General features: G+C 33.0%; 3 protein-coding genes across 4 annotated transcripts; 2 read left to right on the top strand and 1 right to left on the bottom strand.

Annotated features, from left to right (window-relative positions):
* Positions 1–2,403: 2,403 nt before the first annotated feature.
* On the top strand, positions 2,404–6,510 carry LOC149387103 (metacaspase-1-like). Of its 2 annotated transcripts, XM_089621904.1 has the most exons (6): positions 2,413–2,574; positions 2,683–3,050; positions 4,621–4,951; positions 5,041–5,152; positions 5,402–5,593; positions 6,086–6,510. In XM_089621904.1, the coding sequence occupies exons 2-6, from the start codon at positions 2,690–2,692 to the stop codon at positions 6,143–6,145; spliced, it is 1,056 nt and encodes a 351-aa protein (XP_089478030.1). In that variant the 5' UTR covers positions 2,413–2,574; positions 2,683–2,689; the 3' UTR covers positions 6,146–6,510. The 2 variants fall into 2 exon arrangements, with proteins under 2 accessions (XP_089478028.1, XP_089478030.1); XM_089621902.1 differs by having other exon boundaries at positions 2,404–3,050.
* A 3,754-nt stretch (positions 6,511–10,264) lies between these two features.
* On the top strand, positions 10,265–12,820 carry LOC149387102 (metacaspase-1-like). The gene is made up of 5 exons (XM_089621901.1): positions 10,265–10,802; positions 11,251–11,581; positions 12,073–12,190; positions 12,381–12,578; positions 12,670–12,820. The coding sequence occupies exons 1-5, from the start codon at positions 10,340–10,342 to the stop codon at positions 12,727–12,729; spliced, it is 1,170 nt and encodes a 389-aa protein (XP_089478027.1). The 5' UTR covers positions 10,265–10,339; the 3' UTR covers positions 12,730–12,820.
* A 143-nt stretch (positions 12,821–12,963) lies between these two features.
* On the bottom strand, positions 12,964–15,319 carry LOC149387101 (1,8-cineole synthase). The gene is made up of 2 exons (XM_089621905.1): positions 14,535–15,319; positions 12,964–13,268 (listed from the first exon to the last, which is right to left on the bottom strand). Exons 1-2 carry the CDS (start codon positions 15,193–15,195, stop codon positions 12,964–12,966), a joined length of 966 nt encoding a protein of 321 aa, XP_089478031.1. The 5' UTR covers positions 15,196–15,319.
* Between the last annotated feature and the right edge of the window lie 1,102 nt (positions 15,320–16,421).

Genomic DNA, 16,421 nt, shown 5'->3' with positions numbered 1-16,421 from the left:
ATCTTTATTCATTCGCGCCATATATGTAATTTATTTAAAAACTAAAAAATAAATAACAGTCTCTTAATCGTGAAGAACACAAAAAGAGGCAAAGGGGTAAACATCGATAGTTGATAGTCATCAAAATCGCATATTCGAACAGAGAATCCAGGATTTAGAGTTACAATTCGAACACGGAATGAAGTCATTTCTTAAGAGGTATGAGTTTTATTATTTAATTTCAATTTAAGGCTATTTTTATTTCAAAATTGAGAATTTGGAAGTTAGGGCACTGATTTAGATTTGATTTGATTTTTCTTATATAATAGTTAATATCAATGAAATAGAGATTTGTGACGCTGTTATTCATTTCAGGGTATAATTTCGTCATTTTAGTTAAACAGAGAGTATAATTTCGTCATTTTAGTTAAACAGAGGGTATGAACTCGACATTTTTGAAAACCAAAGGTTAAACTCGACATTTCACTAAAACACAGATTATAAATGTGTTATTTTCCCATGTAATGCAAAAACAAGAAAAAGCCCTACTAAATGCAAAGAAGAGGCATCTATTACCCACCCAACATCGAAGGATTTGAACTATGAATTAAATATGGGATTAATACACCTAGCCTATGTGTAAAGTTGTCCTCTAAAAAAATAATATTATATTGATGATGGATCACTATAAATCCGTGTATTATTTGTTCGTTGCATTTTAATATTTTTTTTACGGTTAGCTCAGATTTGGGACCAAAATCTTACCATCTGTGAGCGCATTTTAGAACAAAGAATTATGTAATCTCAATCTTTGACAAATTTAGCCAAAAAAAAAAAAAACTAATTACATGACTCATTAGTCACATTTCTCCAAATTTTTCTTTAATATTGCTAGGCTTAGAAAATGGTTTTCGATTTTGTTGAATAAAAATGTGTGATAGCTAAAAAAAATGAGTGCAAATGATCCTTGAATTATAGGTACTTAGGTGTAAGTATATTGCTAAAATAATTTAAGAATTCTTTATGACACCAAAAAAAAAAAAAAGAATTAAAATTTAGTATAATTTTCTCTTGAAAATTAGTTAGTATGTTGATATAGTGTTTTTAGGATCTAAACATAGTTTATTTAGTTTAACAAGTTTGTAAGTACGAAGAAATGAAGAAAGAAAAAAACAAGAACCTCTAAAAGACGATAATCTCTTCCGTAAAAAAAAAAGAAAAAAAGAAAAAAAAAAGAAGTCAATATTATCTATAAAGTTTAAATGAAGCGCCTCAAATTTCAATAGTAAAATGAGTACTGTACATTTTGTACATAAATGCGGTTCCTTTCGTATATTTTTTAAAATATCAAACATCTCATTTTTAAGCGGCTTCATTTACATATCTGTCTCCTTTTATAATAATGCGTCTTAATAGACACTCTCATCTTCCACTATATATAAAAAGACAGGTATCTGATTCTTTATTGATTTGAATCGTTAATGCTTATGCTTTGAGCAATACCGCTCATATTTGATTACGAATGAATATGATTAATTGAAAATAATAATACTCCTCTCAAAATCAACATTCCGCACTTCTATTTATAAACGGGTATATTATAAATATACGTCCTCAAATATTCTATACTAATTAATCTGTCATGTCTATTAATATACACCTTAGTTTATACATTTATGCGACGTCAAGATTCGATTTTGTTCTTTTTTAACACACGCTTCAAACCTAAGAATTATACAGTCTCTTCAAAGATCTTCACTTCAATGATCGGAATAGCTTTTAGCATCCAGAAAAAAATAAAATAATTCCTTATAAAATACACCCCTGCAGAAACGTACGTGCCAACTTCTCCCTATCTTTAACAAAATGACATTGAACAAACTTTTCATAGGAATAGAGATATGACTTGACAAAAAAGTGTTTTTAGATTCTTTTGTAGAAAAAAATTTCTGCTTTCAAAAGCGCAGAGGTGTTTGATAAACTGTTGTAAATAATTGTAACCGTTAGCAAAAGAAAATTTATGTTTGGTAAAATTAGTATTAATATTTGTAATCAATAATTATTTATATAAAATATAATTAATAATAAGATATTCTTAGGTGTATAAAAAATATATTAAAGTGGGTGTCATAAAAAAATTATTTGATAAAGCATATAAATATAATTAAAATAAAAAGCTTATATAAGATAATAAAAAAGTTAGAAGAGAGTAAGTTATAAGTAAAAGTTACATACAAAAAAAACTTAAAATAATATATTTTAATTAAAATATTAAAAAACAGTTTTCAACTAAAAAAAAGTAATTTTATAAAAAACTTAAATATGATTTAACTTTAAAAAAATACTAAAATCAAACGGGTTTAATAAGCAATGCTAAACACATTGTTTCCTTCCAGTTTATTCTAGGTCATAAGAAAACCTTCACGCATTACTTAAATCTCCCTTTCCACATTCAATTTTTTCGTCTGTTCTTGCAACGTTGGTTTTTATTTTATTTTTATTTTATTTTAGCGTCCTTTCCGACGTTCAAGTTTTGTCAACTCTTCCTGTACCGTTGGTTTTAAAAAAACCCAAGTTCTCTTTCCTTTTCCATAGGTAAGTCTACTAAGATTTCCCTACCGCACATCTGTAATAAATAATTAAATACTGATATCTCTCTCTATCATACATCAACCTTTTCGGTTTGCCCTAATCAACAAACAGTATAAATATGGGGTCGAGGAACCAATTGCCGGCAAATCACCACTCTCTCCGGCCACAAGAAACGGACTGGTCTATTCCAAAGGGACGTTTCAATCAGTTCTCATCGCTTAGAGAGATAGCTTACAGGCTAAGAAACCGCGATCAACGTGCGATCATGAGCACGTACGGACCGTCGATGAACACTAAGCTCTCTTCGGCTAATAGCGATGCCAATAAACGGCAAAACAAACGAGCACTTCTGTGCGGAATCACGTACACTAACAAGAGGAAATACAGGCTTCGAGGGACAGTCAATGACGTGAAGGACATGAGAAACTTGTTGATCAATACCTATCAATACCCAGCTCATTGCATTCGAGTCCTCACAGGTAAAGATAGTTACAACTCCCTTTTTTTTTTGGGAATTTAGCATAAATCATATGTATATTCCTTTTTTTTAATCATTATTATTACATATTCATATGATCTACTTGTTTTTTTTTTTTTTTTTTTTTTTAATGTTGCGTATTAGTCCAAATTTTTTTCCCTTGATTCCTTGAGTAAGCATTTAATTATTATTATTATTTTTAATAGAATAAACATAGAATTAAAGTGTTACGTCAATATGCAAGAACTTCGATAAAAAAAATAGTGTGGACCTCCCAAAGGTTATGTTTTTGGCAAAAGAATCTGAATAAACTTTGACATCAATATTATTCTTGTTGTAGTCGTTTCTTATATAAAGTACACTCTACATTTCTAATCATACAGTGTACTTTTCTTTTATATTTTACTTTCCCGCCTTGTATAAAGTATAATTCTAGAGAATACAATTCTTTTGCCTCCACTTGATTATTGTCTATCTCCCCGTGAAAAAAATAGGTTAGAGTTTCTAAATACTAAATGTAAAAATAAATTTAGGTACTGAGATCATATTTCATCTTATCAAGATTGAATTAGATTCTGGATTAAATTAGATTCTCAAGTCACATCTCACTATAAAATACATATATATATATATATATATATATATACATATATATCCGAAGCGATGTACCTCTCTTATTTGCAATGTCTTTTTTTTACCATAACAGCAAACATGACTGCAATTATATTCTTCTTCAGCAGAAAGAAAGAGAAAAAAAATAGTAAAATTAAACTCAACATTTCCAGTAGATCAAATATATTCCCTTCATTGGTAAGCCGGTGGCAAGTTTATTAGCCTTCAATATTCCTTTTTCTTTTCTTTTTCACCCTAAAAGTGTATTATTAAATGGCGTTGGAATAAGAAAAGAACAATTTTTTTATTGGTTAACCGTAAAATGAATATTAGGTAAGAAAAAGGAATATTAAATGGTTACCTTACCTAACCGTTTTATTAGTTTATATATGCATTTTACTATAACGGCTATGGTAACTGAACCAATTTTATTAATTTAAACTCTATATAAGCATTTCTCATTTATTTCTGACAAAAAAATCCAGCACTTTCATTTTCTTTACAATAAAAAAGTTATAGGCCGCTACAAGAAAAAGAAAAAGCGTCACCACTAACTTGTTTTCTAATCATCTTAAACCAGTTCATTATATAGTTTCAAATTTTGTTCTACATTTGTAAACAATAGTATAATTTTAAACATATCAATCTCTAATATAGTACTGCTGCTAAAATATCCAAACCTCAATCATGATACCGCATTTAGAAGCACTAGTTACATTAGAAAATATAATGTTGGTGGGTTTCACCTCTAAGATTAATTTGATAAAAGATTGTACTAATTTTCCTTATATATTTTGTATAATTTTCTTTAGAGCTTTAATATTCTAATGGATCGTTTGCAAATTATAATGTGTTTGATTGTTCTAAATTCAAAGGGAGAAAACACACGTTTACCAAAAAAAAAATAAAAAAATTACTATATATGCTAAATTTAAACAAATATTGGTTCGATCCGGAAGAATTTGAGCAGGACAAAGATTTTAAGCCGACGAAGAAGAACATCGAGAGCTCCTTGAACTGGCTCGTAGAAGGCTGCCAGGCCGGGGACCACCTAGTGTTTTATTTCTCGGGACATGGCTTAAGACAACCCGATTTCAACAACGACGAGATTGATGGGTTTGATGAGACCATTTGTCCTCTCGATTTTGTCGAAAATGGCATGATTTCCGACAATTACATAAATGTGACTATTGTTAGGCCACTTAAAGAAGGCGTGACACTTCACGCCATCGTCGACGCCTGCCACAGCGGAACTATTCTTGATCTAGAGTATGTTTATAACCAAAATAGGTTAGTATATCTTCTATTTGAATTTGGCAATAATTTTTCCCTAATTTTAAACAATATCAAAATATTCACCTACAAATTTCCCAATACAGTAAGAGGTGGATTAGCAACAAAGCTCCTTCCGGGGCCCGGAAGAGTACAAGTGGTGGATTGGCTATTTGTCTCAGCGCTTGTGAAGATAGTCAAATCGCTGCTGATACTACTGTAAGAAACTTTCTAATATTAAAATGAATTTTTAATGTATATCTATTAATTTTTTTTTTTTTTTTTTGAGTAATTAACTGGACTATATCGATAAAGAGCGGACATATATTCAAAATATTTACTCCAAATGATATGTTGACATTTGATATTTTAAAAATGAAATGAAATTGGAAAATTTTCTAAGATAGAAAATTAATTGAAATTCGGGGATCATCTAATAGTTATTTTTTTTTTCTTTCTCGGTTGAAGGCTTTCACGGGAAAGGAAATGTACGGTGCATTGACATACGTTTTCATCGAAGTAATTCGGCAAAATCGCAATGTAACATACGCAGAATTGCTTGAGCAATTGTCCGCCACCTTCGGTGAAAATTCGGCTAACCAAGTAAAATGCTTCAACTCAAGGAGACTAGCAAGACTATTCGGCTACAAAATTGTGCAGGTTTTATATATCCTTAATATTTACTCTTAGATATATCTTAATTTTTTTTTTTCTTAAAAATTCATGTTAATTAGTGTCTGTTTGAAGGATTTCAAATATAACTTTTTTAACCCTTCTAAATTTATTCTTACCTGTTTATATTAAAAAATATAATTTTATTTTTTTAAATTAATTGTTATTTTAAGAAAATCAACAATGAAATTCACAAAAAAAAAAAAAAAACACTAAGCTCGCTTTTGAATTCTAATTTGTTCATCTAGAAACTTTGAAGTAATTAATAATATATGTATGTATGTTGTGGTCTTGAAACATTTTCATGATATCTAGTGTTCCAACAATATGATTTTATTTTTTTGTAGTATATCGACGCCACAGCAAAAGAAAACCTTTCTGCAAAACAATTTTGATGACATGTCTTTAATACCAGGGTCGATTCTATACGCGTATATTATTTCATTATGTAAACTCATATTAATTCATGAAAATATGCAGAGGCCGTTGCTATCATCTTCATCATCGGAGTTCAACATTAATACAAAAATTATCCTCTGAAAAAAGACAAGAAGCGAGATTGAAATGTCTGCATATTGCATGGAATATGCTGATCTAATGAAAGCATGAGCAGTGACTGGCTTTGTTTATTGTGTTGTGGTTTTGTATTTTCAATTTCTAATACTGTATTCATGTTGTGTATCACCCTTTATTGGTCCACGAATAATAAGTTAAGATCACAGAACAAATAAGTGGACCAAAAATACGATGCATTTTATATTACCCTGTAATATTACTTCCTTAATGACTCCAGTTATAAGAATTTGATTACTTGAATACCGTACTATTGTTACACTGCTACTATTGGAATTTGTTTAGACTTAATTGAAATAGCTCATAACTTTTGTTAGATTACCTGTCTATGATCTACTGATGCATTTATATATCTCAACTCCATTTTTTGTAGATGTGCGGTTCTCTATTTATTTGTCTCATTATTTAATGCAATATTGTTTTTGCGTCGCGAAAAAAAAAAAAAAAAATTCGCGACCTTTCTGCCGAGTCTTTGCTTTTGTTTTGTTTTTTTTTTCTTCTTCAAAAACTCAGGTGTGCAACTTATTTTAAAGTGAAATGATAATTTATGTGTAAAGAATATTTCAAGTATGCGATCCAGTTTAAACTTGAATATAGTTTATTCTTTTGATAAATTTACTTAAGAACTTACTACTTCACCATATAAAATAAAAAACATAAATAGCATATTTGAGATTTTGTCGAAAGTTTGACGAAAAAATTGACAAATAATGGCCGCGGATGCCGGTATAGGAATTTCTTTAATATTGATCATCACACAACTAATTTTTTTTTCTTCATTTTTCAGACGTTGAATGAAAAACCTTTTTATGGTCTTGAGCTGGACTCAACCGTATCTATATATATGGTTGGTATTTAAAAGAGCTGCAGGAAAAAACATGAAAAGAAAAAGAAATAAATAAAATACAAAGCATAAAGTGGAGTTAGAATCGGGTTCTGCCTTGGCTTTAATCTACAACTCGTCAACTTCGAATAAGTCACCAATAATAAATACTCCACTTTATGCATGCATAGAGCATGTATTAGTGTGTGTGTGTGTGTGTATGCATAAAATACTCTAGTATTGGAGGTGACTAGATTAAAGTGTATTTGAAGATCTTCGTTTCGTTAAAGAAACTAGACACAAGTTTCTAAAATTAAATAAAATTCTATTTAAAAAAAATAAAAATCGTATATAGTATTATTTTAAGTCACCAAACTTTATTAAAAATGTATCACGTAGAAAAAGTGGGTGCTCACTGCATCAAAGTAATCGAGTTTTGCAATGGTACTAGATTGATTAAAAACGGCAATCTAAACCATGTGTTATGCATTTTAATATATTCCGCGTAGATAATATATAGTACTAATTCAACTCATGCTTATCTTAGTTTGATCATTTTTTTTTTGTTTGTAATTTTTAGATAATTAGACTAAAATTTTAACGTATAAAATTTAAGGACCGGTTAAACAGCTAGCCAAAACAACACCCATATTTTAAAATTATAGCCCAACTATTAACATATTTAGGAAAATAGTCAATTTATCATGACAACATTCCAACATTCCAATAATACCCTTAGGTTAATATTATTAACTATTATAGTAAATAATATCATCCATAACAAAAAAATAGTAAATCTTATTTACCGTAACAAGAACAACAAATCTTATTTACCGTAACAAGAACAACAATAAATCTTATTTACCGTAACAAGAACAAAAGTAAATCTTATTTACCATTGAGTAAATCATTCGTTTCTATGACACATATAATAGTAAATCTGATTTACTACATATTTGTTAGACAATTCCAGGACAAACACTTTCAATAGAATTACTAGCACATTTTCTAGTTAATTTAATAGTAATTCCGACAATAAATCATATTAACCATTGAGTAAATCATTCGTTTATATGGTAAATATACCAGTAATTCCGATTTATTACATATTCCGAAGATTGACTCACGCTTGGATTTTAGCTTCCTCTCTTCGGCACCTAACCAAACAAGAATATAATTAAATAAAATATTCAAATTTAAAAATAAAAAAAAATCACCTTCAATTTCTAATAACGTCCTTCTGGCATATTCCACGACTGGCTGATCAGACTCTGGTTGAGCCTGAACTGCGATATCGAGCCGAACTCGAATGGCAATGCCGATCCGAGTCCGCCGCTGGAATTCGCCGCCATGAGGTTCGCGAGGCTCCCGATCTCCTAGAAGAGTCCGCAATCGGAGGAGCCTCCTTCGAGAACCGAATTCGCCGCCGCGGCGGGAGGCTCGGCGAGTTTCGGCTCGGGATTCGACGGCGGCGCCGACGCGACCTCGGCGGTGGTGGTTGTCGCCGTGAGGCTGGAGCTCTCGCTGCTGGAGTGAGAGTTCGTCGTCGTCTTCATCCTCTCCTCCTCCGCCGGCGCCGCCGCGGAATTCACCTTCTGTTTGGATCGCTTGGTTTTCCGGCATCCGGCGCCGACAGGGACGTTGCGGAGGACGCCGCCTTTGGTTCTGTATCTCCGGCAGCTCTTGCAGAAGTGACGTGGCTGAGAGAGGTTGTAGTAGCAGAACTTCGTGTTCGCCGAGTCGCAGCGAGGACACTTCAGCACCGGCGGTGTCTGTGAACTTTCCTTCACGAAGATGGCCATCGAAGATTTGGGCAAAATGGATACGGTTATGTAGGGATGAGGGCATTTTTGGTAACCTAATTTCACTTTGGCTATTCTTTTAAATAAGTTAATAGATTTACTATAATTTTAAATTACCCCTTATAAACATGTTAGTTGTTAACAAATCTCAAAATTTAAATATAGTGTATGTCTAACTCCGCAATATATATTTTATTTAATTTATGAAAACTAGTACATATTATCTTAACATTTTGTTAACCTTATGTTACCGCGAATTCATAAATTACACTAGTATTAAGTGTTACAATGTTTTTTTTTTTTTTTTTTTTTTTTAAATTTAGTTCTACTCTGTTAAATATTATAATAAGTTAAACTAAAATCAGTTGACAATTAGATAGATATTCAATGACCTTATATACTTAACAAACAACTGATAAAAATGTGTATATATATATATTATGTATATTATAACTTGTGATATACAATTTACTTTCCGGGATAATTAGATCAATAATTCAATAATTTAAGAGATTTGTAAGTAATTAGGCCACTTTAAACATGTAATTTTGGATCTAGCCTATGTTTGACAATTTTTAGGGATATAGCCAAATGACTTATGTGGCAATAATTAAGGTCTGATTTGCCCTTATTTATTAACAAATTCGTCACTTTCTCTCTCCTATTTTTTTTCAAATAATTTTTTTTGTATCAAAACTTAAAAAATTCATATTTTTCTCATACGAACTCGAAATTGAGTGATTTCAGATCCTACAAATTCGTGGCGTCGAGATCTTCAAAAATAGACCCATTGTGTTTGATGAAAAATTATGTTTAATGCATCATAGTTACGTTTCCATTTATTTTTTTGATAATTTCAAAAATTTCCAGTTATTTCCATATATAAGGTAATAACGTGATTTTTCTACATCTATGGTATTAAACGTGATTTCTCATCAAACACAATGGATCTATTTTTGAAGATCTCGGCGTCACGAATCCGTAGGATTTGGAATCACTCAATTTCGAGTTCATATGAGATAGATATGGTTTTTTTGAAGTTTTTATGTAAAAAAAATGTAGAAAAAAAGCAGGAGAGAGAAATTGACGAATTTATTAATAAATAAGGGTAAATCAGACCTTAATTATTGCCACACAAGTGTGTTGGCTATTTTCCTAAAAATTGTTAAACATAGACTAAAAACAAATTTCATAGTTTCATTTTGGCTATTTCGCTACACTGCCCATAATTTAATTGTATTTTAAAAAATAGTTCAAATTTTATTTTATTAAAAAAAATAATCTACCAATCGACAGTAAATAAAATTAATTAGAGAGTTATTTTGAATTAATTTAATTTATTGCAAGTTGGTGATTTATTTAAAAAAAAAATTGAGTCAGAATATTAAAAGGAGCGGTGGAACGAGTAATGGCAACAAATTCTTGATAAATTAAAGCCATCATCATATTTATCCCATACGATATACGAGTGAATTAGTGTGTCTCAGAAACAATATTCCTGAAAACCTAGATACAGCTCTCTCTCTATCTGATATTATGGCGGGAAGGGCAGATAGATGCGGGGGTTGCGGGACCCAGCTTAGGGTTCCGGCGGGATCACAGAGTATCCGGTGCGCTGTGTGCTGGACCGTCACAACACTCCATCCCGATCATCACTATCACTCTAATCATACTCATAATTTCAACACCTCCATAATTCAGGCCGGCCAAGACTCGATCTACTGTGCCACGGCGATGCTCCGGAACGCCGTCTCTTCGGTAGTGACCGGAGGCGGATTCTACGGCCGTCCCCGGCCGGTGAATATTCCTCCGGCGGTGGGACCGGTTCCGGCGACGCCTCTCCCGGTGGCGTACGGAAGGAGGCGAGCGGTGCTGTGTGGGGTGACGTATATCGGGAAGAGTTATGGGATCAAAGGAAGTGTGAATGACGTCACTTTCATAAAGTATTTTCTTGTTCACAACATGGGCTTTCCACTTTCCTCAATACTAGTTCTTACCGGTACACATACTCATACTCGTTTTTTTTTTTTTTTTTTTTTTTTTTATGTTTATCATTTACATACATTTTTTTTTTTTTTTTACAAAATATTAGCAAAATAGTCAACTTTGAATTTAGCAAAATAATCAATGTTTCGTAAATTTTAGATAAATAGCCACTGCATTTTATTTATAAATATTTTTTTTACAAAAATCCCCGTAAATAAGTTCAAAACTTTTTTTTAGTATTTATGGTTATTTTTGTAAATATACGCTTGTAAATAAGCGTAAATAAAATGTAGTGACTATTTACTTAAGATTTACGAAACGTTGACTCTTTTGCAAAAACAAACGTTTAAATTAACTATATACTGAACCCTTTTTTTTTTTTTCTTTAGCTTCATTTACCTGTATTTAGATATCCAACCCAAAATAAATGAATAATATTATTTGTTTTCTTTGGGAGATAGAATATGAAGCAGATCCTGGAAGAGTGCCAACAAAGAGAAACATGGTAAGGGCGTTGCGGTGGTTGATGGAGGGCTGCCAGTCCGGCGACTCGTTGGTTTTCTACTTCTCCGGCCACGGTTCGCGTCAGAGAGACACCAACAACGACGAGCTCGACGGCTACGACGAAACCCTCTGCCCCGTCGACTACGAGACAGCTGGCAAGATTCTAGACGACGACATCAACGATCTCATTGTTCGCCCGCTGCCACGTGGCGCCACGCTCCACGCCATCGTTGATGCCTGTCACAGCGGAACTGTCCTCGATCTTCCGTTCGTATGTAGAATGAACAGGTATACGAGTTCGGATATATACTCGTTTTTTTTTTAATTCAAATTTTTATATTTTTTTTAATTAGTTTTGGTTATATTATTTTTTCTAATTTGTTAAGCTGATGTTTCCTTATTAATTTTAGTTCTAAATTTGACATGACAATTAATGGGCTATACAACTAAAAAGAATTTCAATATTAAAGAAAAAAAAAGAAGAGAAATTCCACAAATTTTAAAATATTTTATGAATATTTAATTATTTTTTAATTTTCAAATGATTTTGCGAAAAACTCAAATGAAACGGTGAAAACAAGAAAAAAAAAAACTGTAAAAACAAGATATGTCCGGAATAAAATTAAAATTGATATGTCTCGATATATTTTTTTAAGAGGTAAGGTCGGATAATTTCAATAGAAAAAAAGGGGTATCACTAGAACTTAACCAAATGTTAAGTTGGTGAAATTCATTGCCAACTTTACAATGATGTCATATATATTGATATGATGTGTTAGGGAGGGATGTTATATGTGGGAAGATCAAAGGCGTGGAACGGTTTATAAAGGAACAAGCGGAGGGTTGGCTATTTCTATAAGTGCTTGTGATGATAACCAAACCTCCGCAGATACTAATGTAAGCGCGTTCACTCACTCACTCACTCGAATCACTTTAATTTCCCGTGTGTGATTTATTTTGTTTATTTTCTGGTTAGGTCAGATTCGGAGCTCAAATTAACCGTATATATATATATATATATATATATATATATATATATATATATATATATATAATTAATGATTGTGCGTGTGAATAAAAAGCGCAGGCTTTATCGGGAGGACATACTTTAACCGGAGCGATGACGTACAGCTTGATACAAGCGGTGCAAAACGAGCCGGGATTGACTTACGGTCGATTGCTTGGCTCAATGCGAAACACAATACGCCAAGCTAAAACCGGAATACGCCTCGGTGGCCCTATTGTCTCTCTACTCAACAAAATTCTCCGTACTGAGTTGTCCCAGGTACGTACGGACTAAGATTCAATAATTTAATTTGCCCATGAAACATTTTTCTTTTTTAATTTATTATTATTATTATTATATATATTTGCAGGAGCCTCAGTTGTCCTCATCACAACAGTTCGACATCTACTCCAAAAGATTTGTGCTGTGATCAATCAGATGGGATATTAAAATTAGAGTGATTATATTTGACTGTTTGTTTTCCTTTTTTCAATAAAGAGACTCAAATTGATTTGGTGACACGTAATTATTATCATTTTCTAGTTACTAATACTTCATCAAATATAAATGAGTTTATAGGAGTAGCAAATGTGAAGTGTACAAAAAGCCAATTTTGATAAATATATATTTAAAATTGTAATGTAAGAATAGAGTAAATAAATAATTATTTGGCGAGCAAGAGGTTGCGAGAAGAGTCGCACCAACGAAGGTAAGAGGCGCGGAGGTCGGGCCAATCGGAGGAGGAACATCGTGTGAAATGGTGGAGCCAAATGGCCAAAATCTTCTCTTTCTCTTGTTGACAATCCGACGAATCTATGGCTTCTTCCAAGATTCTCTCGAGCTCGCAACGCTCAGCCGAGCTCAAGATTGGCTCGTCCGTCCCGTTGCTTGCCCGACACAGCAGCGCTATCCACGACTTTATCATTTTCATCTTCATTTCCTTGTCCTTGCCATGCTTCAATAACAAGGCTACACCAAAACAGCTTGGCTTTAGTGCATAACACAAGAGGCAACGTTTTATGTCTTTTTCTATATAAAACCCTCCACGTAATACTAGTGTTTCAGTTTTTGTTCATGATTTTTTTTTTTAACTCAGTAGAATTTAGCTACTTTTGAACTCTAAACACTAATTTGTGTCAATTTTTTTTTTGTTGCTAAAAGAGTAGTTACAAAATTGATCTATACTTTAAGGGAAAATAACACATTTATACCCTGTGTTTTAGTGAAATGTCGAGTTTAACCATCGGTTTTCAAAAATGTCGAGTTCATACCCTCTGTTTAACTAAAATAACGAAATTATACCCTGAAATAAATAACAGCGTCACAAATCTCCCTTTCATTGATATTAACTCTTATATAAGAAAAACCAAATCAAATCTAAATCAGTGCCCTAACTTCCAAATTCTCAATTTTGAAATAAAAATAGTCTTAAATTGAAATTAAATAATAAAACTCATACCTCCTAAAAAATGACTTCATTCCGTGTTCGAATTGTAACTCTAAATCCTGGATTCTCTGTTCGAATATGCGATTTTGATGACTATCAACTATCGATGTTTACCCATTTGCCTCTTTCTGTGTTCTTCACGATTAAGAGACTGTTGTTTATTTTTTAGTTTTTAAATAAATTACATATATGGCGCGAATGAATAAAGATAATTGGTGTTTATATATAAATATTATAGTCAACGTCAATGAAAAGTCAATAAAAAGAATATTCGTGACACTGTTGTCTATTTCAGGGTATAATTTCGTCATTTAGTTAAACAGAGAGTATAATTTCGTCATTTTAGTTAAACAGAGGGTATGAACTCGACATTTTTGAAAACTGATGGTTAAACTCGACATTTCACTAAAACACAGGGTATAAATGTGTTATTTTCCCATAATTTAATTAGAAGAATATTAAAAGAAATAAATAAATAAATAAAACAAATAAGGTTTCGTCATCTTTTGAGTCAGTTATAGGAACGCTTAAAATTGACCCAAAATCTAATTGCGTACGTCGTGATCAAATACGGACAATAAATAATCGTCATTGCGTTATTACAGTGTATCAAAATAAAAATATTTTCCATATATACATGATTTGGGCGATTTATCTATTATATTAAAAAAAAAACCCTAGAATTTTGTCTTATTAACCAAAAAAAAAATTAAATAAATAAAAGTCAAACATATTAATATGGCAAGAATGTTTTTACATTTACTTGAGATCTTTTTACTATTACGTACCCGAGAGCTTAACGAGTGAGCACTGAAGCCGCGGCTCGGCGGAGAGAGCAAGCCGAGCCAAGCCGTCCGCCGAGACCCAGCGGCGCACAGCCTCCTCCCCAAACCCACAGCCGACCATCTTCCGTCCAAGCCACACAATCTCCGCCGCCACCTTCTCCGCCGCCGGACCCTCCGCCGCCTTCCCACCTCCCATCGCCGTCCTCGCCGCCCTGTAGCACCACCGTGACACGTCGTCACCGGCGATGGCCTCCTCGAGAAGAGCCAGCGTCCTCGCGAAGGCCGCCGAGAGGACCGCCCGGTTGATCTCCAGCAGCGCCGGCGAGGCGATCCTCTGATTGTCGTCGATGAGGCGCTCCGCCATCGAGCGGACAAGCTCGTACTTCCTTGAGGCGACCGGGACTTCGGCGGCGGCGCCGAGGAGCTGCGAGAGCGCCCCGGCGAGGCCGCCGCCGGCGGGGAGGGAAGTCACGGCGTCGTTTTTGGAGGGCCCGCCGGAGGAAGGAATGAGGGCGAGGAAGAAGAGGAAGATTGATCGGACGACGCTGAGGATCGACGCTGCGAGTGAATCATCGGAGAGAATGAAGATCCACGACACGACGTTTCGGATGAGATACGGTGCGACGGTGATCGGAGAGCTTATCAGTAACTCCATTGCTCCCATTTCTCTCTCGAACTTTCCTTTTTGAGCGTTGATAATATATAGTGTTAATAAATAAAATTTCGTGCCTGTTTGAGGTTTTATTGGTGAGAGCGAATTTAGAGATGATAAAAAATGGAAATAACTTAAAATTTTACGAAGATTGTGATAAACATGAAAATAAAAATATAGGGATAGGAATTAATGTGTTTCACACCGTTACGTGTTTTCTCAGCCACATGAGGAGAGGAAAAAAAAAAAAAAAAAGGTTACGTAATGTACATGCTAAACATGAAAAGGAAAGTGCGTCAATATCGAAATGCGAAGTTAAATTAGCTCTATATATTCCCATTTTGAAGAAGAAATATAGATACATATTTATATTCTGGTAAAAATATATAGCCATGATCTTTTAACAATGTCTATATAAATTCATGTCTATATAACTTGATTGACACTAGAAAAATAATTATTAACAGTACTGGTTTTCGTCTATTTCTCTCATTTTAGATTAATTTTATTTAATTTATTAGCTTCAATTACTTATTAGTTATTTAGCACGAAGATCAAATAAATTCCCGACGACGACTTCTCGGGTCCATGTACTGTACATGGACCAAAATGTAATTAATTCATAAGTTTTATTTAACAAAAAAAAATGGATTGATTTGAATGGGTACAAATTATAATGTAAAAGGAAGGTAACAAGCAGGCACGAAGCCAAGTGGTGGCCAGGGGGGCCCCCCTCAAATTTTTGTTTTTGCACTTTTTACCCAGTTTTTCATTTATTCTTACATTTTTTTACCCTCAAAATTTACAAATCAGCCCCCCCTGAACTTTTTGTTGCAAATTAGCCCCCCTAATTTTTATTCCTGGCTTCGTCCCTGGTAACAAGCGCGTAACTTACCAAATATATATATGGGTCAAGCGGCTATATAGCCAAATAGAACTTAAGCTTTTGTAAAATAGCCATAGTTTGTCAACTATAAACAAACTAGCCAAAGTAAGATTAATCTAGGCTAGATTAAATTTAATCCCAACGAACTATAAAGACAGAATGTAAGTTTTATGAAGGCTGGATTAAAATTAATCGAGACAGGATTAAAAGTCGTAGTACTCTCAATTGGCTATTTTGCTATACCTAATGAAACTATGGCTATTTTGCAAAAGTCATAGTTTGAATTGGCTATTTCATACCATTTTTCATATATATATATATATATATATATATATATATATATATGAAATTA

Source organism: Urtica dioica, chromosome 8, assembly GCF_054948205.1.
Source record: "Urtica dioica subsp. dioica isolate 48M chromosome 8, U.dioica_male_clone48M_v1_H2, whole genome shotgun sequence".
NCBI lineage: Eukaryota > Viridiplantae > Streptophyta > Magnoliopsida > Rosales > Urticaceae > Urtica > Urtica dioica.
This window is presented reverse-complemented; position numbering and strand designations above follow the sequence as displayed.

Excerpts from the sequence above, each read along its gene's own strand:
- LOC149387101 (XM_089621905.1), bottom strand. The coding sequence starts at position 15,195 with ATGGGAGCAATGGAGTTACTGATAAGCTCTCCGATCACCGTCGCACCG. Across the intron at positions 13,269-14,534 it reads CTCACTCGTTAAGCTCTCGG|CCTTGTTATTGAAGCATGGC; the intron begins GTACGTAATAGT and ends GTTTTGGTGTAG.
- LOC149387103 (XM_089621902.1), top strand. The coding sequence starts at position 2,690 with ATGGGGTCGAGGAACCAATTGCCGGCAAATCACCACTCTCTCCGGCCA. Across the intron at positions 3,051-4,620 it reads TTGCATTCGAGTCCTCACAG|AATTTGAGCAGGACAAAGAT; the intron begins GTAAAGATAGTT and ends TCGATCCGGAAG. Across the intron at positions 4,952-5,040 it reads TATGTTTATAACCAAAATAG|TAAGAGGTGGATTAGCAACA; the intron begins GTTAGTATATCT and ends TTCCCAATACAG.
- LOC149387102 (XM_089621901.1), top strand. The coding sequence starts at position 10,340 with ATGGCGGGAAGGGCAGATAGATGCGGGGGTTGCGGGACCCAGCTTAGG. Across the intron at positions 10,803-11,250 it reads CTCAATACTAGTTCTTACCG|AATATGAAGCAGATCCTGGA; the intron begins GTACACATACTC and ends TTTGGGAGATAG. Across the intron at positions 11,582-12,072 it reads TTCGTATGTAGAATGAACAG|GGAGGGATGTTATATGTGGG; the intron begins GTATACGAGTTC and ends ATGATGTGTTAG.